The sequence below is a fragment of the Dermacentor silvarum genome, chromosome 10 (genome assembly GCF_013339745.2).
Source record: "Dermacentor silvarum isolate Dsil-2018 chromosome 10, BIME_Dsil_1.4, whole genome shotgun sequence".
Classification (NCBI taxonomy): Eukaryota; Metazoa; Arthropoda; class Arachnida; order Ixodida; family Ixodidae; genus Dermacentor; species Dermacentor silvarum.
Window position 1 is genome coordinate 117,774,598 of NC_051163.1, and position 23,138 is coordinate 117,797,735.

General features: G+C 44.7%; 1 protein-coding gene across 1 annotated transcript; it reads right to left on the reverse strand.

Annotated features, from left to right (window-relative positions):
• Window positions 1–333: 333 nt before the first annotated feature.
• LOC119466532 (zinc finger protein 575) lies at window positions 334–22,111 on the reverse strand. The gene is made up of 3 exons (XM_037727058.2): window positions 21,853–22,111; window positions 17,149–17,260; window positions 334–7,205 (listed from the first exon to the last, which is right to left on the reverse strand). The coding sequence occupies exons 1-3, from the start codon at window positions 21,919–21,921 to the stop codon at window positions 6,940–6,942; spliced, it is 447 nt and encodes a 148-aa protein (XP_037582986.1). The 5' UTR covers window positions 21,922–22,111; the 3' UTR covers window positions 334–6,939.
• Between the last annotated feature and the right edge of the window lie 1,027 nt (window positions 22,112–23,138).

A 23,138-nucleotide genomic window follows, 5' to 3' on the forward strand; every position in this document is an offset into this window, starting at 1 on the left:
TCTAAAAACGGATATATAATTGTATAACGTTGTTTCTAATGTCAACGTCCTCGTATATGTTGTCCATGTTGCCGCTATATCCCCAATGAATTGACCTGGGTGTTCTTGCTTGATGTAAGTCGTATATAGCGAGTTCACTTCTTCCATTGTTTTTTCACAATGTCTTGCATTTGAAGCTCACTGAAAGATGAAACAGTTGATATTCTCATATCTGAAGTTCCTGCAGTGGGTTTTCACATGGAGTCCACAACTTGACAAAACTCACTAAAGAATTGAAAATTTGTAATCTATTGTGCAGGTGTATGCTTTTCATGATTCTGAAGATACAAAAAAAGCAGTGAAAGTAAGATTTTAATCAACAGAAATAATTGGCACCTGAAAGCGTTAAACAGACACAATATAGAGAAAAATGATTTCACCAGTGGTAGCACACTGCCACTTCTACAATACTAAAAACAGCCCTTGTACTGCGAGAAGTCGCTTGTGATGTCATGGATTTTGCCAGCCATTTGCTAGGGCCTATAGTTAATTCTACTTTGGTAAAAATGGACTACATTGTTTTATAAAGGAGCCCAAGTCTGAACATGGCAAGATTCGGGAACTTCTACTGAGCGAAGAGCCCGAATTGGAAAAAAAAATTTAAATTCACGGCATCATGGTGACGTAGCAGCATTTGGGTTTCGGTGCAAAATTTAAAAAAATTAAACTTTGACGTTCATGCTCTGTTCTAATAATAAACCTATTATCGCAAATTTAATGAAAATAGACTTTTCGCATAATACTTTATCAGTCTAAACTGACTTGGCGTCTCTCTTTAGTGTTTATCTTGTTCCACTTCCTTTTTTAACAAAATGTCTTTTTATGCACTGAAGCTCAACTTATTGCAACAATCCAATTCATAGTAAACTTTGGGTATGCACATCGTAAAACTGCCATCATTCTCAGAATTCGCTCTAAGTGGATATGACTTTCAAAGTCGCCAGCTACAATTAGTAAATTGCAATATCTACCATAAAGTAATTAATTTAAAAGTTAATTATTAAAAAGTTAATTTCTGAAATATTACCTTCAATTTCTTGTGAAAATGTCCGCCTCAGAGTAATCCAGCTCAATTAGTAGAATTGCACTATATGACCACGAGTGGTATTTAAAAATTCAGTTAACAATAAAAAGATCACCGGCTAATAGCCGGTGCTGCTCACTGCGTTCACAAATTGTTGATGTCATGGCAGCAGTCATATGAAGTGTGTTCTTTTAAAGGAAAGGTTGCCAGACTTAAAAATGAAATACATATGTGCATTCTGTTTAGCAAACACTGACACATACTAATTATCCATTATAACTGACAGAATGATGATCGTCTGCGACCTGCTGCAAGACCCACTGCTGCAAATGCTCTACTGTCTTGGTCAGTCTGCACTCATAATCAGGGTTCGAGAGGTACAGAAGGAAGCAATGAAACTGGAAACACGGTTTTAAAGGTAGCGGTGCTACATGAAGTCGGTAGTACAAGTCATCATTAACAACACAAGGGACAGATGTAGCATGCTATTGTGCTTGTGTCCAAGTAAATAACATTGCAGTCTAGGATAGCAGGCAAGTCAGTTTGGTGCACAGATATAAAATTCAATGCAAAACAACGTAATTCAAGTGACTAGGATACGAGAAAAAAGAAAAGAAAAAAACATGTGAAAACAAACACAGGTGTCAGTCAAGGCAAGAAATTGAGCCAATCCCTTCTTGTCTTTATCCCTCACCTTCGTGCTAATCTCTAACATTGTAAAGTAAAACCTCGTTAATTTGGATTTCATGGGAACGGCAAAAAATGTCCAAATGAACCGAATTTCGAACTATCGAGGGTATCAAGATAACAATACACAAATGCTTGCTGCATCGACACGCTTTTATTTACTAAATGAATCAGCTAATCCCACTTCTGTTTTGCACAAAAGCAATATGCTAAAGCTGCAATTCTCGTTATCTTGCGACTGATCGGCGTTTGCAGTGGCAAAGGACTCGCGACTTCCTTCACAGTGTGGCCACGGTGCACGTTTTTATCTGACATGCGCATTTCACTACTGTGCACATGTCTCGATTATTTTTTCGCCAGTGAGCTAGTCACCAACAGATCCCCCATCCATCGTGATGTAGCCGGCACTCCTCATCCTTGACAGCATCTGTCGTGTTAATGAGATTGTGCGGGCAGCGGTTGCGCTGCGTCAAAACAAAACTACTGCTTGCCAGAACTGCTACGGACAAAACCGTGGTCGCTATCGATGTGCTTCTGACAGCATGCGGCTGATGCGCGTACCAATTCAAAACAAAACTACTGTTTGCCGCAATCGCCGTGGACAAAACTTTGGTGGCTATCCATGCATTCATGGATGGTAACTATACAGTTATGAAGGCACGTGGCCAATGCAGTGTGATGCGCCATGGTAAACGCAAGAATAAAGGCTATAAAGGCACAAATTGGCACGAAGCGCTCCGAAGTTGCCATCGTTCACGTACGATTTCCACTGATGGCTATGGTGATGCAGACACCACCACTTCGTTTCAGTTTGACGCTAGCTCTGTTCTTGCTCTTTCACGTTGCACATTTGCAGCGCCCTGCACTCGTCAAGCTACAAGTGTTGTCCAAATTTCCGAATAAACCAACTGATGGCCCAATACGTCCAAATTAACGAGAGGTTGACTGCCTTAAATAATGCATAAGCCTGCTGGGACCAAAAGACGAGTCCAAATTATCCGAATCTTTGAATTAATAAGCGCCGGATTAAGAAGGTTTTACTGTATACATTTTTTATGCAGAAGATACACCGTTAACACAAATTTTCTGGGTTTCTTTGAATACTATGACAGGAAAGACTTCCTTGACTGACATAAAACCTGCCAATATGAGACAACAGGACAGCTGCCCTAAAGGAGGCACATGCTTTGAGAAATTAGTCTCCTATATCAACTCTGAGCTTGTCATAGAGGCAAGCGGACTCGTAGGATGCATCACTATTAAGCAACTGCAAGCTTCACAATCGAATGCTCAACCAGCAAGAACAGCACAGCTGGGCATGTCGATCATCTTCACGTTTGTGGTCATGTGACCACACTTTTTATAAAATAGGCAGTGAACCTGTCACATAACGAAACGGCAAGATGCATAGCTGGCATCAATACTACTGTGTTGCAAGTTGGCTGCCCTGCAAAACCTCCCAGCTCGCAAAACTGTTGTCCACAGGCCTGCTTTTTCACTCATTGTCAAAAGCAAAAGCTGAGTGCCATCTGGGGTGGTATTCCCGAGCCATCAATTTTCACTTGGAGGTATTTTCACTTTTGCAAAATTTCACGAGACCCGGCCCTGGGTGCATCCGCGTATAGGGCTGATGGCCATTTCTGGTGCTGTGCCAATCTCGATATTATGGCATAGTGCCATGAGCATTGTCAGCAGTATACTTCGGCGCATCCAGCGCAGAGTCCCGCGAAATCTCACGAAAGTGAAACTATCTCTGAAAGTGATAGCCCGAAAATACCGTCCCTGTTCTCAAGGAACCGCTTATGCGTTGAGCTCAGAACCACTGTTGGCTGCCTTGCAAAGAAATCGTGCTGAGGAGGTCCCTGAAGAGGGAACAATAGCGTCAACATTGTTCTGGACGACTGGTGCCAGGAAACAACCAATGCTGAGCTGCAACAGCAGCAAATTTCCCAGAATATTACGTGCAGAAAAACATATTATAAAAGGAAGCACATTCACAATTGCGGCCAGCTAGCCTGAGCACTCTTTTCTGGACACAGAGATGTAGGATGTGGTTGCGAGTTCTGAGAGGCTGGGGTGTCTTTCAGGGCAGCTGATTTACACGATTCTGAAAAAAATGTGAGCAGACAGATGCTGCTTAATGACCCAAAGAAACATACAGGCTTAATAATACAGTCAAATTTCGATTTGTACTTGCTGCAACAAACTTCGTTAAATTGCGACTTTCATTAATTCAAGGTTTTAAACTTTCAACCGTAAAAATAATTTCACAAATTCCCAGAACATTTCTCGTGGATCTTGTCAGTGAGCAATGCTAAACAGTTCAGAAGACGGTCGGGCCGCAATAGCGCAGTTATGAGTGCCATCATGTGCGGTGCAGATCACGCCGAGAGCAATGCATTGGCGAGGCTCACGGCATTCAAATTAGCGCGTCGCGTTGCCTTAAATCTAGGACACCATGGCTGACCACGCTTAGTGCCCGCAGCCGTCATCAGATGGCACCCGCAAATTTAAAACAAATGTATAAAAAGATGCGGATATTCAACACGAGAAAAACAAAAAGAAGATATTGCAGTTTCGCCAGAAAGGCGTTGCATTGATGGTAGTGGCAGACTTAGTTTTACCGGTGTTGGGCACTCTCAGGCAAACACGAACAAATTTCACTCAATGAACACGAACGCTCACTGTGACAATGCCAGCAAATGCCTTGCACCGTGTCTCGGAAACTTGACATTAAGCGACCGCCAACACGAGAGGTGCAGGAACACAATGGGCATCAAGGCACCAACCATCTCGGTTCCGTCTTTGCACTTGCTGCAGATTATCTCCAAGATATGGCATGTGGCCCGTGTACGGAAAGGCATGCGAAGCCACGGCAAGGGTAGAGGAGGTGACGGGTATGCAAGAGGAAAAGCGCAGATAGATTTCCAGCCTCCCCCCTTTCACACATGCTTGATCAGGTTACCACCCCTTCCCCCCCGCCCTCCTTGCATAGGAGAAATCGTCAGCTGTCGTGTTACTACGAGCCGCTGCGTGACTCGTGGTCTCGGCAAGTTGTTTACCAACGTTACAAATGGTGCAGCGGTGTTTCCTGCATACGGCGTCCCGCTGCTCGCGCCTCAACGGTGTTTTCACCGCTTGAACTTTTCATGTGGCAGGACGCTTGCAAATAAATTTTGCCTCAGACATTTTTATAGTTTTCTGCTAGATTTACCAGCCATACAGGCTCCAAGTACATGCTTGAAATGGCCAAAAATTTATAGTTATATCAAATCCTTGTCACGAAATTACTTCGTTAAATCATGAAAAAAATACATGGTTTTTAATAAAACTAAGATTGAGAAATGAAAATACAATTAAACCTCGATGTAACGAATTTAAATATAACGAAATTCTCTATATAACGAAATATTTATTTTTCATAAGCTCTTGTCCATAGAACACCATGTATTTGAACCTCAATATATAGTTGTGGGTTTATGCACGATTTCAGTATAACGAAAGTTCACTGCCCCCGCAAAGGAATACCGAGATAATAAATGGAAACTTCTGCGAGCGCAGATGGTCAAATAATTGATTTACAAGCGGTTGCTTGCGGACGCACCTCTCAAATCGTGTGCCGCGCAACAAGAGCGACCGCCAAAGTGGACCAGCGTCATGTTCTGTATAAAGTCCAAGGGCGGTAAGATCCTATCGTGTCCCGCGCATTATGTGACTTAGGTGCGAGTGAAAGCGTGCGAAGGTGGGACAAGAAAGAAGGTGACTTCACGAGTGCCGCCTTCCCGAGGGGAAAGAGGGGGACGGGAGTGAGCTCGTGGCCACACGATCAATAGCGCGCGAAGGGGTGGGGCGGATGGTGGGAGGTAAGCTGGCACGTGTCTTGGCTGTGGCTGTGCATGGCTGTAAGCGCGGCTGAGTGCATGCGCAGCCACGCACCTTGCTTTAGAGGTAATCTGCATGTGCAAACAGTGGGTGTGACGAGCCGGCATGGCATCAAGTAAGCTGTCTTCCCACGCGCTTAGTATTAGAGGTTGCGTAATCTTGAGTTTTGGAGACCTGTTGAAGCAAGAGATAGACGAAGCATTCGCACTCCACTGCCAGTGCTTTTCAGAATAGCGTCGTCCCACTGCGGGCAATGATATCAGCAGCGAGGGCGATGTAGACGCGATAGCGTGGCTGGCTTCGCCTAATTTGTACCACCAATGTGAAGATATCGTCAACGTGGCATGAAACCGTATCATTTCTCTCCGACTCTCAAATTCAACAAAAAGGAATTGTTTTCTCATTCAAATTTGCTTTCTTTGATTGCCCGACGATTCGGAAAATTTTATGGCCCCTTTCTGCATGAGAAAAATGGATCAGCGACTGTACTTATTTGCATAAAAGGTCAAATTTCAATACAAGATTTTGTTATAATGAAGCAAATTGCCGATTTTACCGACTTAGTTATATAGAGGTTTAACTGTAGTTACATCGTGAACATCGATTAAATCCAGGTTCGTTATATCGAAGTTTGACTGTACTGTGTAGTTAAAAGGAACTGCAAAATTATTCTGACCAGCTGGGCCTATCAACGCACACATAACGCATGTTATGAAGCACTTTTGCGTTTAGCTCTGCCTGACGCTTGGCCACTATAACTGGGAGTCGAATTCGTGACTGAAAGCTCACCAGCATAAAACAACAGCCACTGAGAAATTGTGGTGGATAGTGTAAAAAGTTAGGCATCGGATCTAGGCAGCTCGGCTTATGCATTGTCACTGCTGTTACTGCAATAAAAGTTATTTACTGAACCAAGCATCTAACTAACTTTACAAAGCGGCTTCGTTCAGATACAGGGAAAATGAACCTGCTCCCCACTGCTATCAGCTACTGCAGTTCACTTCAACTTAATTATTAGTTATTATATATGGCTATGTTAATCATGCCATAACTTTGAAATCTTGCAGATCTTATCTTTACTACCTCAATTCGCACCACGCTGAATTTAACGTCCATATATATCCCTCTGATCCTAACCATGGAACAATTTATGTGTGTGCATTTCAAGCATTGAACAATAGTATGACGTTGCAGACGCTTAAACTCAATTTGCTAGGAGATCACTGCTTTGTGCAGCAAAACAATGCAGCGTACTTCATTATAGCAATCATAGAGTGGTTCCACTGCACAACTCTTTGCAAGAGCGTTCACGTCGTGTTAGAGTGGTCGCGTTCCTTGTGTCGATTGAGCTGCACGGGGCGCATGAACGACCTTGGACAGAGGTCGCACTTGCAGCGCTTGGTGGTCAAGTGACTCTGCAGGTGGTCGGCCAGGTAGCCACGTGCCAGAAAGGTGGCTGGGCACAGGTGGCAGTGAAATGGCTTGTGGCCCTGGTGTTTCAGCAGGTGCGTGCGCAGGTCTCGTGCCGTGATGAAGCTCTTTGTGCAAAGGTTGCACCCGTGCCTTTTCTTGCCTGCACGGCAAAATCAGACTACGAGTTAAACTGTGTCGGTGAATATGGAAAATCAGTTTTGTGGAAGCCCACAAGATGGAGGAAGGTTCGTGAAAGAAAAAACTATAGGCTTGTGCGAATGCAGTAAAAGCTCGTTAATTCACACCTTGTTAATTCGAATTTTCGGATAACTTGAACTAAGTGGCGCAGTCTGGCCATGCTCCCTAAATCCCCATGTATTGAAAAGCTTGTTAATTCGAGCGCTAATCTGGTCCAGCACGGATAATTCAAACTGCGCGCAGCCGTAGCTAGGCCGTCTCTGTTGCAGTTAAGCGACAGATGGCACAACATACCCATCCCTATCATCATCGTGTGTTTTTAGGGGGCAGCACTTGCGTTTATGTCCAAATGCTCTGCCGCATCACCATGGATAGTGCAATACGCACCACATTCGATGGCAACCCCAGGGTCAACCACTCTCTCTCCGTTCCCAGTGCAGTTGCAACAGTTAAGCCAGCGAGTACGGAAGCTATGCCACTTGGCTTTTGAACAGCGAAATTGTAGATATGCCAGGGTACAGATTAATATCCTGCCCGCATGTGTCCTGTTATCGAGGGGGCGGTGTTGCCCTTTTTGTGAAAAATAATCTGGATTTTACAATACTGCCTTCGATTACATTCTCTTCCTGTGATATTGAAGTGCCGTTTGTGAAAATAGAAACTGGTTATATTGTAGGCGTGGTCTATCGACCTCCCAACGCGACCCTTGGTAGTTTTCTCAATAAAATGGAATCAATTTTATCTTGCTTACGAAACTGCCAAGCTACGCAGGTTGTAATCGTGAATATTGATGTAGTTAATCCAATACACAAGGATTATTCTCGCCTCCTTAAATCGTTCAATTTCCAAAACTTAATATGTCAACCGACACGTGTAGCAAGCACTACGGCTACTCTAATTGATCATTCATTGATGATTATCGAGTCTGGAATTGATAGTGGAGTGTAAAGTCTACCTCTTTCAGACCATTTGCCTATCTTCACGGCATTTAACAGCCAAAGTCTAAAGAACAAAGATGACGGGAGGCTTATAACTAGATTAGATTATAAGAAGTTTAGAGAAAAAATCATTGAGGCCGACTTTGAACAAATGTACAATGGTAATGTACACATAGAGTTCTCCAACTTAGTTAACTTCATCAGCTGTTTGATAAATGAGTGTAGCAGTATATATACTTGAAGTTCTTTAATCAGCCTATCTGTCCATGGATGACAACACAAATTTTGGAAGTACTTAAAACAAAAGAATACAGGTATAACAGATGGAGGCATAACAGGAGGAATGCTTACTACTTGGGTCAGTACAGGACATTTCGCAACAAAGCGGTGTCCATGATGACAGTCCGAAAGAGATATCTTAATTTGCAACGTATCAGTCAAGCTGCCGGCGATTCGAAACAACTGTGGTGAATAGTAAATGAGGCTACGGGTAAATAGACAAAGAGTGTTTATCCTCCCACTGTCAATGCAGACACTGTTGAAGACTTCAACACGTATTTTACTACTGTGGGTCCAGCACTAGCCACTCAACTACCACAACTAAATAGTGAAGCTCTTCCCACTGCAAATCCAGCAGTAAATTCATTTATCCTAGGAGAGAAAGATCTTAATGAGATCGTTTCAAATATTAAATACACCTAACAATAAAGCATCGAGGCCCGACGGCATTTCTGTAAGGGTGCTTAAGGAAAATATTAATATCCTAGGCCCAGTTTGTGTTGAATGTTCAATCTTTCTATTACACAAGCAAAGTATCCAAATTCTCTAAAAATTTACAAAGTCATTCCAATCCATAAAGAAGGTGATCCATCTGACCCTTCAAATTATAGGCCAGTCTGTTTTAGCAGGGGTGCAACAGCCAAAATAGGATATGGAGCAATTTTTGGAGCAGGAAAATCTTGCTTTTGGAGCAGGAAAATCCAAATTTGGAGCAGGTTACGGAGGGAAAAAACACTGTTTTGGAGCACTCAATCCCAAATTTGGAGCAGTTTCACAAAGAAAACTTACTCATAAAACGCCATAAAATTTACCCGGCATAATAAACACAGCCCCCAACTTTGCATTGGATTTCTGAGAAAAAAAAATGCGTTCATTACGCAAGTATCTACGGTAATTCACATTACCAGCGTAGGTGAGGGCAGGGGCGCGATCGGAGATCGTTGTTCGCAGCGCGCGTTTAGTTTCGCCGTGCACGGTTGACCTAGGCCGCGCCCGCGAAATTGAACGCGCGCTCTGAACAACGACCTTGATCGCGCCCCAGCAGTGCACTGCACGCAACTTTTTCCGCCAAACACGTGGAAAGTACACATACATTTCTTCGCGAGTTTTCGTTTTTTTTTTTTCTGACGATATGTCGCGACCTTTCGGCGGTAGTCGAAACATGCAGCGACCGAACCCTTGCTAGTTTTGTGCATTGCGTCGCCTACAAAGTTCATGCCGTCAGTGCTGGGTCGCTTGCTTTATCGTATAAGAATACAGCAAGCGAGTTTCCCGTGGAGCATGGGTTCTCAAATTGGGTTCCGCGGAACCCTGGGGTTCCGCAGGCTCGGGGTCCCGCAGGCCGCTGCTCGGGCTTCCGCGAGCCACTGATAAATTTTCCGTGGTCCTGCGCTCGCCAATTAAGTGGCTAAAACGGCGAACAAGAGGCGTGCTCGATCCACAGAACTTCCATTACCCATGCCCGAGTGTCAAAAAGCACATCACAGCACGTAACGGCCATGCGTGAACTGCGCAATAAATCCGCAAGCAGCTTGTAGCCACCCAACCTTCGAAAACGGGCAGCGTGCTTAGCTTTCGCTCTTGAATCTCGGAGGCCGTAACTTGCCAACATGCGCATTTCTTCCGTTTGTAGATAGGGTAAGTGCCGATAGCATGCGCACTGACGTATACGTTGGAGGAACAAAAAATAAATAATAAATGCGCGGAGCACCACAAATGCACGCCGCGAAAGAGCAAAAACGGCGCTAGTGTCCAAAAACGAAGCGGCGCAGTCCGCATCGCCATGGTCCTCAGCGGCAATCGTACGCGATACGTGACTGACAGCAACGCCGGAATGCATTGTGCTTATTTGTGCCCTCAAAGCCCTTATTGTTGCGTTAATCGCCGCGTGCAACACCGCGTTGGCGGCTAGCCGCGTGCTTCCGGAAGTGCGTAGTCGCCATCTGTGACCACAGTTTCGTCCGCAGCGGTTGCGGCAAACAGTAGTTTCGTTTTGACTCGGTGCGCGTGTCGGCTGCGTGCCTTCATAACTGCGTAGTCGCCATCCATGATCGCGTCGATAGCGACTGTGGATTCGTCCATACTTGTTCCAGCAAATGGTAGTTTCGTTTTGACTTGGTGCGTGCGTCGACTGCCTGCCATCTGAACCGCAAGGTCGCCGTCCATGATCGCGTCGATAATGGCCGCGGTTTCGTCAGCAGCAGTAGTAGCAAGCAGCAGTAGTAGGCAAGCAGTAGTTGCGCTTTGACTCAGTGCAAAAATGTCAAAGATTAAGAGCACCGGCTATATCGCGATGGACGGACGATTTCTTGGCGACCAGCTCCCTAGCGAAAAAATAACCAGATGTGCGCGCGGTAGTGAAAAGCGTATCTGAAGATGAAGACGCGCGCCGCGACCGCGCTGCGAAAGATATTGCGAGGCCTTCGCCGCTTCCTCACTGCTTTTGTGCAAAATAGAAACAAGATTTGCTGATGCATTCAGTAAATAAAAGCGTGTTGACGTAGTAAGCATTCAGTTATTGTTTTCTTCATGCTCTGTATAATTAGACATTCGTTTAATTAGGACATTTTATTTCGGTTAATTCGGGGGAGGGGGGGGTTCCTTGGCGTTTCATGGAGCTTAGCAACGAACATGCTTGGGAACGAGCATGCTTAGAACGAACATGCTTGAGAACCCCTGGCGTGGAGTATTCGTACCCGCTCCGCTCGTGACCGCGAGCACAGATACGGCGAGGATCTTGTTGAGTCAACCGGCAATGGCGAACTACTTTCGTTACTGCAAGCAACACTCACTCCACGTCTCCGCGAGATTTTACTGCATATACAACACGCCACACTGCAACCAGCAGCGCAAATATTCTTCGGCGCCCACCACTGGACATGCCAACGTCTCGTCTGAGCACTACAGTTTGTATCTCGTCTGCGCTACTGGTACTGTAATGGCGTGTCAAGCTGCAAGTTGCCAATGCTGTCTTTATTTCCCGCTAAAACTAGCGTAACCGAGAAATTTCCCGGCTGGTCGGGCGTTTTGGCGCAGCGTGGCGCAATTTCAACGTATATCGCGGTTTTGGCGCAGCTCGGCGCAAAAATACGAAATTGTATCAAAATGGCGCAATTGGCGCAGCTGTTTCACGCCTGTTTGAGGCATAATCAATACAGTTTAAAAACAAAAATTATATCGAATCGGATGAAAACATTCCTTGATAAGTACAATGTGCTCTGCCATCAGCAACAAGACTTCAGACCTTGTTTCTTTAAGAGGTCTGAAGCAGTCATAATGTTATCACAAAAGATAAATATGGCTTTACAACTAAATAAACTAGTAGCAGTCGTCTTTTTAGATTTAAAGAAAGCATTCGACACAGTGGATCATTGAATATTAATGGACAAACTTAAACACTGTGAGTTTCGAGGCAAAGTATTCAACTTTTTATCAAGTTATATGAAAGATCGATCTCAGGTCGTGAAAATCAATAACACAACTTCTTCAAAACAACATATTGTTAGTGGAGTCTCTCAGGGTTCCATATTAGGTCCCCTTCTTTTTTTCTTTCTATATAAATGACCTGCAACAAACAAAAAACGCTTAACTTTGCACTCAGCCGCGCAACGCGTGAAACAGCGTAGCTGGGCGATCGCAGCCCAGCATTTTCCGGAAGTGCGCGCGAACTTTTCATCTTATTACTCATGATGATGATAATTTCTTTTCACGCGTCTCGGACTTATGGCTGTCCCTGCGCGTTGGATAGCGCAGCTTGCAAGACCGACACCACGTTCCAAGAGCCCACTCTGTGAATGCGTCTCTCTCTCGCTCTCATAGCGCGCAAAACCTCTTCACCTCGCAGAGGACGAGCGTGCGAACACGCCAGCTGTGGATGAAGATGACGACGCTCGTACGCAATCATATGGTTCGCATAAATGCATGTTCTGCAAGCGTGGCTGAATAGCCTAGTGGTTACGACGCTCGTTTTGGGACCGGGGGTACGCGGGTTCGAATCCCACCTCCGCAAGAAAGTTTATTTTCTTTTCTTTCTTGGTAGTTTCTTGATACGAACCACAAATTACGGTGGGCTTAGACTCTGCAGAAATATTGATGTACACAGATGACACATACATTATAGTAACTGCAGATAATATGTAGAACATAGTCATAAGGTAAATCAAGAGTTAAAGAGAATTTCTGACTGGTTCTTGGCTAACAAGTTCACAAAGAAAACAAAATATAACACAAAGAAAACAAAATATATTGTTTTTCAGTCACGCTTCAAAATAGTAGATACATATAAACATACATATAAATAACATCTCATTAGAACAGACAAGTTCTTACAAATACCTTGGGGTTATTTTTGATAAACACCTGTCAAGTAATGGGAAGATCACATAAATGAATCACACATTTCGCCAAGTAATGGGAAGATCTCATAAACAGCGTCTGCTCTAGATTAGCATCTGGTTGCTACGGCTTAACTCTAGCCGGCGAGTACTTTGACACCTCAGTTTTACGACTTCCAATGTCACCGCCCATCTCTCTCACTCTTCATCCTCGACAGCTTTGCACTGAGTAAAAACAAAACTATTGCTTGCCGCAACCGTAGCCGCTGTCAACGCGATCATGCACGGCGACCTTGCGGTTCTGAAGGCGCGCGGCCGACGCACGCAGAGTCAAACCGAAACTACCGTTTGCTGCAACTGCGGTTGAAACCGCTGTCGATATCGACGCGAACATGCATGGCGACTATGGTTATGAAGGCACGCGGCGGACGGAATCGCGGCCGCTATCGAGACGATCATGGATGGTGACTACGCAGTCACGAAGGCACGCGGCCAACGCAGTGCTATGTGCGGTGGTAAATGCAAGCTTTAAAGGCACAAAGCCTTCCGGCGTTGTTGTCATTCCAGTAGTATTTTTAGTGATGACTACAGCGATTCGAACTCCGTCGCTTCGTTTTGGTGGACGCTAACGTTGTTTTGGCGTGGTCCATTCATGTTTCGGAGGGCGGCGTTGCTTACAGAGCTATGGGAGCGGACCATTCGTGTTCGGAGGGGCGGAAGGGCAACGGGACAGAGGCGCGCGAGGCTCGCGATGCGGAGGATAGAAAACAACGCGCGGCGGCGTGGCATGGCTCAAATTTCTTTTCTTTTTTTTTTTCCTTTTCAAGGAGTTCGTATTCCATTCCCTGACGGCACGGACACTGAGTGAAAACGAAACTACTTTTTGCCGCAACCGCTGTGGATGAAACCGCGGCCGCTATCAACGTGATTACGGATGGCGACTACGCAGTTTTGAAGGCACGCGGCCAACGCGGTGCTATGCGCACCGGCAAACGCAAGAATAAAGCTTTAAAGACTCAAATAGGCACGAAGCGTTCTGGCGTAGCTGTCATTCCCGTACAATTTCCGCTGATGTCTATGGCGATGCGAACTCCGTCGCTTCGTTTCGGTGGACGCTAACGCCGTTATGGTAGAGTACACTTTATGGCTCGTTTGCATCGCACATTTGTGGCGCTCCGCGCTCGCCGAGCACCGAGAGTGTATTTTGCTTTTATTGAAAGTCAGTCGAGGTATTGCATCGACTCGTGGAGATGGGCATATAAAACCATATTAAATATGATTATTGAGCTCCAAAAAGGTGTAATTAGAATTATGTCTCATTCTAAGTATTACGATCACACGGCCCCATTATTCCACCAATATCGCATATTACCATTTGACTACTTATGTCAGCAGAGCATTTCATTGTGTGTTTATAGGGTTGTTAGATTCAACCACCCATTCAGCTCATCCATATTTTACTTGTCTTCACGTTGTACAAGAAATGTAACTGCAGGTCATTTTATTCTCGCACTATGTAGAAATGTATACGGAGAGTATATGCTACAGTTCACAGGCATTAAAACCTGGAACGGACTCCCAGCGAGAATCAGTAATTCCTCAAACTTCCCTAGCGCCCTGAAACAATATTTTCGTTCTTTGTTAAAGACAGAGTAAATTATAAGTTCGTCGATAGATCTGTACAAAGCAAAAAGAATTACATTTTATAGACTATATGCTGCTTATTCTATGTAATAAGTGTGAGGCGACTGTGTTGTTTTATTATGCATTGAAATGTCATATTGCTCTTGTTTTGCTCATCACGTATGTATTGAATTTCAAAAATTGTATGCTTTATCAACTAGTTTAGTGCTAATCGATATTGTTTCACATTTTTTTGTGGGATACGTAAAAAAATTGACATTATGGTGCACATCCTGAAATTAAGATAGCTATTCTCCTGTATTTGAACTGTGCCCCTTAAATTGTTCTTTGGTACTCTGGTGTATTGACTTACTTTTCGTTGACTTGTGAATTCACAACCAACAACTTTGTATGTTCCATTACGATTGCTCTTTTTTTTTTTATTCCTGCAGTGCTAGGATTTCCTTTATATTTTTCTATCGGACCTTCAACTAGCCTTCGACTACACGTACGACAAGTGTTTGTTACTTGTGTGCAATAATCTGGGAAATAAACATCTTCTTCTTTTTTTGTTCTATGTGTCTGGCGGGACGTGTCCACCGCAGACCGACACTGCTCGCGTGCCACTATGTCATTGCATGGCAAGTACTGCGCCAAAACGTTGGAAGGAAAAATTGGAAATTCCACGAGAAATGGAAGTAGGGTAGCAGAGCAAGAATGAAATCACCAAGAAGCACGAAATACCGAGAAGCATGCTGTTTACGTACATCCAGAACAAGGTGATGATTGAGGACGCCTACGAGGCTGAAACTTTCGCCAAGTACTGAAAAAGGCTTTGTACTGCTAAGCACCCTGACCTGGAGACAGCGTTGCTCATGTGGTGTAAAGGGACAAGGAGCCAGGACATCCCTGTTGAGTGGCCCCGTCATCATAGCGAAGGCGGCCGATTTCGTGCACCGCCTGGACATCTCCCGACTTCCCCGCTTTGGATGGATGGTTTCACTGCTACAGAGCATGACCTCGTTTTCCACAGTGTGCGCGGGGAAGCCAAAGCAGTAGATGCAGAAACCGGCACCGTGCGGCGAAACAGCTACAAGACCACCTGAACAGGTTCGCACCATCCGATGTGTTCAATGCCAACAAGACCGCTTTGTTTTTTAATGTTTACCTGACAAAACGATCACGTACAAGGGGGACGTGTGCGCAGGCGGCAAGCGCACACGATCGTGGCCAACATGACTGGGACAGAGAAGCTCCCTCCTATTTGGAATAGAGAAATCGCAGAAACCTCGCTGTTTCAAGAACATCCACATACTGCCGGCAGGCTATGCTGCAAATAAGAAGGCAAGCATGACGGGCGAGCTTATCAAGGAGCGGCTCAGAAAGCTGGACCAAAAATTTGAGCTTGGCAAGTGGCATGTTCTTCCTCCTTGCCGATAACTGCTCTGCGCACAAGGTCAAAATTGAATTGAGAGCCATTGAGCTGGTTTTTCTTCCGGCGAACACCAACGCGGCTCTTCAGCCTATGAACCAGGGCATCATAAAAAATAGTAAAGTCTTTATAAACACATGGCCATTCTCGAGAGGATGCTCCTGTGCTCCAAGAATGACAAGGGCTACACCGTGACTCTGCTCACCGCCCTGCATATGCTTGTGTGCACCTGGAGTCTGGTAACAACAGAAACAATTGCAAGTTGTTTCCGTCACTGAGGTTTTGGTGCACCTAACATGGACACTAGTGAAGTTGAACAGGACGTTCGCGTTCCTGTTCATGTACCTGAAGTTCTCGGAGATGCTGACTTCGGTAACTATGCGAATGTCGACAGCTGCACTGTGGTCTGCGGAGCCGTGACAGATGATGAAATCATCGCCCAAGTCGTCTATGAAGATGAAGAACCTGCCAGAGAGGATGACGATAACGATGCGAATGAGGAAGGTGTTGGTGAAACACCGATATGACCTTCGTTGTCGCAGGTGATGGAAGGACTAAATCATGCCCGGCTGTCTTTCAGTTTCAAAGAAGGTGAAGATGCTTTCCGGAATTGAAGCTTTCCATTGCCAGCTTTCACCTGTGTCAAAAGCACTCATGTTCAAATATTTGAAATATTGGTTAATTGGGAGTCACATCACTTCATTGTCTTGCCATACACACTATTTGAACAACTGGATCATAAAATGTGCCTTTGAAAAAAAAGTTGATTGATGCCTTCTGGCTCAGCTGGGCAAGAACAATAAACTTGAGCCAAAATGCAAGAAACATGTGGAACAAACATGTGGAAAATTTTTAAACTATATCTGCGACGATAAAAAAAAAAAAAAAACGCTGGTTCATTTGGTGTGGCATGACCCCAACAGAACTTTTTGATTGTAATCGACACACAACTGTAAGTGTGAAAGGAAGCGACTGTGAATGTTAAGTGATTTCTCATTTCTCATGTACCATGTGGTTGAATAAACTCAAACATTGGTGATGAGTGTGAGTACAAATATATCAGTGCAAGCGAGTATGGAGCGTGCAGAATTTTGGTGCGTGAGTACAAGAACGTATTTATCTACTGTGCCCCCCGATGCAAGGCACCTTTACGAGAAAGCTTTGGTAGTCTGCTCTCCATCAATATGACACAACCGCAGCTAGCTGAGAACCAAACCTGCTACATTGTGCAGAGAAACAGAGTGGCATAGCTAGTGAGCCACTAAGGCGTGTACTGATTATATTGGCGGGGCTATTTACCCGTACTCGGTTTGCGGCGAGGTCTTGGCTTATGGCTTTTCGAGGGAGCAGGTGCGTCTGTTGCACTCACAGTTGGCCCAGGGACAAGAAGGCTTCCATTGCCTCCAGACTTCTGCAACAGAATACCAAGCCATAAAGGTGAGGACACAGGCAAGGGCAGCTCGGGCAAGCTTTGTCTTGCGTTCGTTCGAAATATTAATGGAACACATCTGCTTGAAAAAGAGACACACTCTCAGCATATGTGCAAGGTTAAGGCGTAATTATTGGAACAGATGATAAGGAAAGGAATCAAAAGCATTGAAGAGTATGTTCAAGCGGCAAAACTCAAATGTATGACGCAAGCCTATTTTATGAGTATGGCTCGACTCCAACAAGGAAAGTAGAATAAGCTGTGTCCTGAATGAGTATGTCTGAAGATTCTTAGTAAAGGGCTAACGGAGCACCACTTATCCATTCTATGCATTACTTAACCTGCCCAATTCCATGGCTTCTTGTTAATCTCAACTATGCTATCAACTACCTGCTCCAATTTGTCCTGTCTCCTCTTTAGTGAGCAATCAAACAATTTCCCACTGCTTGCTAGGTCATTGTGAGCACCTAAAACTGCATGCAAATTTGGAGGCATGTCAAGGCAACCAGTTCTATGCAACTCCCAGCACATTTTCCACTAATTTTCTCAGCTCATGCTGCTTTCGGTTCTACTAGGGTCAACATTTTGGGAGATCAAGTCCCCAATCATGGTCTAAAATGTGCTGTTAATACCTGCACTGTTTGCTAAAATGTGCATTGTGGTGAATAATCTCGAACGAAATACTGTATACACCCATGTAATGGCCGCACCTTCAACTTGGCAGCCCAAAATTTTGAAAAAAAGCCAATGCAGAAGCAATCGCATTTGGTGCCCCAATGCCGTTCGCGCATCGGCTAATTTTCGTGCAATGCATACTTCCGCGTGTCGCGACTAGATGGGATAGCTACGCGTTCGCCTCTGATGCAATGGTACATCCGGGGATCCGGGGTGTGCACGAGTCAAGGCTGCGCCGGCACCATTTCGACCAAAAGGTTCGATCCCATGTAAGCGCCCCACCTCATCAAAATTGGGGGGAAAATGTGCAGCTCTTACATGAGTCTACATGGTATGTAGTATTCTATAAGCGAGAACACAAAATTTTAGTGTCTGTACTGTATTTTTGTGTAATGTGAACTCTTCATGATAACCTACATATGCTCTTTCATAACATTGTGTAATGATGTTACGCTGTACTACTAGTAAAGTTCGTTTTGTAACCTTTTTATTTAACGCTAACATTTTTTATGTTTAGTAGACACTGTTACCCTCTTACTCAATGTTCTACAATGGACCTGTAAGGTATTATGAATAAATAAATACATTAATTATTTATTATGAAATTGCTTGCTCTACAATTTGTTCTGAAACTGCCAATTTTCAGTGCTCTGCTCCCAATTAATGTCTAGGCCCACTTAGGATAAACAAAAGACCGAAAAGTTCATACTGTTTACAATCTCATCACTTTACAATTCTGCGAACAGTTTGTGAATTGATTACTCAAGAAATGCAGCAGGTCATCAGTAATTCACGGAACTACTGAAAAACCAGCTTCTATGCAGCATAAGATGTCCGTTGAACTAACACGTGAAATAAACCCGGCAGGGACTGCGTAGCAGTTGTAAAATATACTTGATGGTGAAAGGGTTAGAGGAGTACTGAACACGGCATTTCAAACTTGCTTTTTTTTTTAATGTGACATGTTTTGGTTCTGCCCCCCACCTTGGGGTTTTGTATGTTTCTGGCCATTTATGGAAGGAGAGTCATCTCGGGGCCCTAGGTATGTGCTGGCTGCTTCCTGCCGAGCAGACAACGTGGGCGACTGAACAGGCAACTTTGGCACTGCGTATGTGATATTGGTATGAGCCCATTCTTGGCCATTCATCCGCAGTGGTTGAGCTGAGGTGACACAAAGGGTTTGTTGTAGCCTTTAGTATATTAAAGCAATAGTGCCCCATCCACAACAGACACATCAGCGTCGAGTGTGGCCACTTGACCGCGATAGCCATTGCTACGAAGTGGCAGGGATACTACAGTTTCAACTGGAGCGCAGTAATTACAAGATATACTATGTTGTGGTATCATTCGGCATTGTGGTTGGCAGTGAGATTGCAACTTAGTGTGTCTGCTGATGTGCTCATAAGGTTTCACGATTTGCGGATGGAGGGCATATGCAGCAGGTCATAGGAGAAAGGTATTGCTGACAGACAATCATTATCTTCGATCATTCTTGTCACAATTTTTCTTTAAAGTTAAACGTCTTTAAAAACGCTCAGAAGAGATTGCTTGCTAAAACCGATTGGCTGATAAAACCAATGTAACGAAAAAGTGTTAATATAGCATTACTGACTATATCTTTGAGACCGTACTACCCACGCACCTTCTTTGATATCGTTGTGTAGAGGAAACAATCTATTATTCAACCATGCATGCCCTGCACGTACAGATGGTGCCATCGTTGCACCACAACTGATACAATTGGAGCTAAATTTACCTTTTTGCTTGGTATTCAGAAAGGTATAGCTAGGCAGTACGTGTGTGAATCCAAGCAGGAGTAGCAGCGTTTCACAGAGCTCACTCGGCCACAGTAGGCATAATTTATCAAACTCAAACCTGCGCTCATCACGAGTTCAAAAAGCATACAAGTGTGCAATTTCTTGCAGAAATATTACGCTCACTCAGCTATGTCAGCATTTCAGTCAACACCGAAACGCCTTCCAGCAGCACTGTTCCCATGCTTCACCATACAATTCACGGACTCGGACTTAAAACCGGCCATATACAGTCGAGCCCGACTATATTGAACCCATTTATATCAAATTATACCGTATATCGAACAATTTCTAAACACGGTAAATTTACATTGAGAATATATAGCAAAAGTTACTGTTACATCGAACGAAAATAGCAACGACAACCGATATATCAAACTCCATGTGCCTCAAAAGTGCCCCAGCAAGTTGGCTTTCCCTCGCGGTGGCGGGGAAAACTGCTGGCGCCACCCTAGAAAAAATGGTTTAGACCCGGCTGTGCACGGGCGAACACCCCCCTGCAAAAAATTATCCTGGCCTGCTCGCAGCACTTACAGCCAATCAGAGACCGTCGTGCTTTCTCCGAGGCGCAGAGGCGGTACAAGTGAGCGCCATTTTTTCTTTCTTTATGCTTGTGTGCCTGCTGCTGCCTCTTTTCCTCGAGTCCTCATTCAGCATGGTCCGTGCTGGTGGTGTTGCCTGCTGGCGCTCTGTGAACTTTCTTGGCGCGCTGTCGTCATGGCTTGTGCAAAGAGGCAGAATTTGCCGTTCGCTGCGAAACTCGAAATCATAAATTGAGTCGAGCGCGGTGAGAAGAAGTCCGACGTCGCCGCCGCGTACAAGATTCCAAGGAGCACCTTGAGTACTATCCTGAAGAACAAGGCAGACATCAGGGCCAAGTCGGACAAAAGGCCAGGTGCCCGTGGCGCCCGATGCGTGCACACTGCCGTGTACGGAGATGTCGAAGAGGCTGTTTACAAATGGTTTGTGGACTATTTTGTTCCAAAGTAGGGCACGCAAGTAAGCCACCATATTAACAAAGTACTTTTCTTATTGGTATGTGCCTTTGCGTCATCAAATCCTATAGCGGGCCTATATCGAATTATGCCATATATCGAACTAATAAACGTTTTTTGGTGAGTTCGATATATACCTGGGTTTGACTGTATAACTGACATTACAGGCCATCACTCATAGCAAAATGAAAGACAGGCAGGTAAGTGAGCAACAGACAATGGTGTCACAGAACAGTTGCCCTTGAAGTACAAAAAAAAAACCATGCACATCTCATGCGCCATGTGCAACTCAGCGCCAAATGTACTGGAGTTGACAGCTGAAAGTATTCCTGTCACTGTGTGAAGATAGAGAGCTTCGCAGAGCGCCAGAAATGCTGTCACCCTTGTACAGTGACGCATCTGGTGCCAAGTCATGTGAAAGCTCGCGAAAGTGATCACATCCCCGATAGTGACAGCTTCTACTCAGCAAGACAGCCGACAACGGCCACTAACACCACAATTACTACGGCATGCCAAATAGTGGAGAGGTAGGCAAAGAATGTTTACCTTTAAGAATAGGTCTAACAAGCTCACCGGTTCACTGACTGCTAGCTGCGCAACTGTCTACGTATTGTTTTGATCGCCATTGGCACTGCCACGAAGCGCGTTATTACTGCTGAGAGATGGCTTTCGGTGGCATGTGCACTGCCTTCTTGAAAGCCACGGAGCACACTTGGGTGATGTGCCACTTCCAGCATGCATTATTTTTTTGTTAGCTTTCGGTATCAGCTTTTCATGACACATCCACTGGTATTTCAAACAAGAAATTTACGCTGAGGCTGCTGTTCATCTAATGATAAGAAGGCACCACGCAGACAGGAACAAGTCAAACATTTATTGGTTACGCATGTTGAGCTCAAGCTGGTGCTCTCACGACTGCCGACGACCATCGTCGGTTGCCTTCTTGTACTGGACTGCAACAGCACCACCACTAGCTCGTGGTGGCTTATAACACTCCAAGCATAGCATCTACACTATCTGAAACTAAGATTCTTACGCGTTTTATGTTGCGGTTGCTCTTTAGCTGCTGTGGTAGTAACCTTTTACCAACCTGGCTGTTTCCAGCTTCGAACTGGTCCGTGAAGAACAGCTGCACGGGCGCTGGAAACTGGAGAAGCATGTGGCCAGCGGGCACTGCACCTTCGTGCACACCAAAGGGGCCCGTGTTGCCCAAGCCGTACGATTCTGCCGACTCAAGCTGTCCAGAGACTACGAGAGAGGAAGAACAATGCTTTAAAACGCGAGTGGTCCAGCAAGAACCAGTGAATAGCGTTATGCCACCACAGTGGGATTGAACATGACTGCCATTTAATAGCAAACACTAAACAAAATAGATGTAATACTCTTTTACAGCACAACCAAACAAAATTACGCCCAAAGCACCATATTCCCATCCCACATCTGCCTACTTAAATATACGCATATGCACATGCACCTACATATACGCATGATTAACGGTACTGAAAGCATGTGCAAAGGACATGAGCACAAGAGAAACCAAAAGGACGTCAAGAAAACCCAACTACCAAACGAAACGTCGCACTGGGGCAAAATAAAATGAAAAGTCATAACATTATCTGTGCACGCTGCAGCGAAAGCAATGCCGACCCATCAGCCATGTGTGCACATGTTCATCCTTTCAAGAAATACTGGTTAAAGTCTGACAACTCTCAGTCAGGGAAGATAGCCTAAGGCCGATTTACACATGCGCAGCCGTAACTATAGTTATCTGGCAAGCCTGCACTGCAAGCTCCACGCCATTCATAGGTCTGAATAGGAACTTGCTATCCTCAAAGTTGAGAGCAGGAACTTGCTATCCTCAAAGTTGAGAGCAGAGCTATACTCGTAACAGTGCAACAAAAGGCTATATGTACGTTGTTTTGGCTAAACAATAATTCCTTTTGCTCATTCGATCTTTGATTAAGGCAACGACCTGCTCTCCACACAAAAACAACTGCCGCTAGCAAGATTTTATAGATTACTCCGTTGCACCATCACAGATTCAAGCACCCTTCCATGGCCAGCGACTGCTAAGAGCGGCAATTCCTAGTTGGGTGTCCCTCGAGTCCAATGCTTTAAAACTTGAGTGGTCCAACAAGAACCAGTGAATAGCATTACGCCACAACAGAAGGAATGAACATGACTGCAATTTAATAAGAAACAACAAATTAGATATAATAATCTTTTACAGTACAACCAAACAAAATTACATCCGAAACACACATTCCCATTCCCCTGTCTGCCAACTTACAAATACGCATATGCACATACACTTACATACCTACTCAATTCTTTGATTCCAGTCATACACCTGAAATTGGGCAATGCATTGCTTGA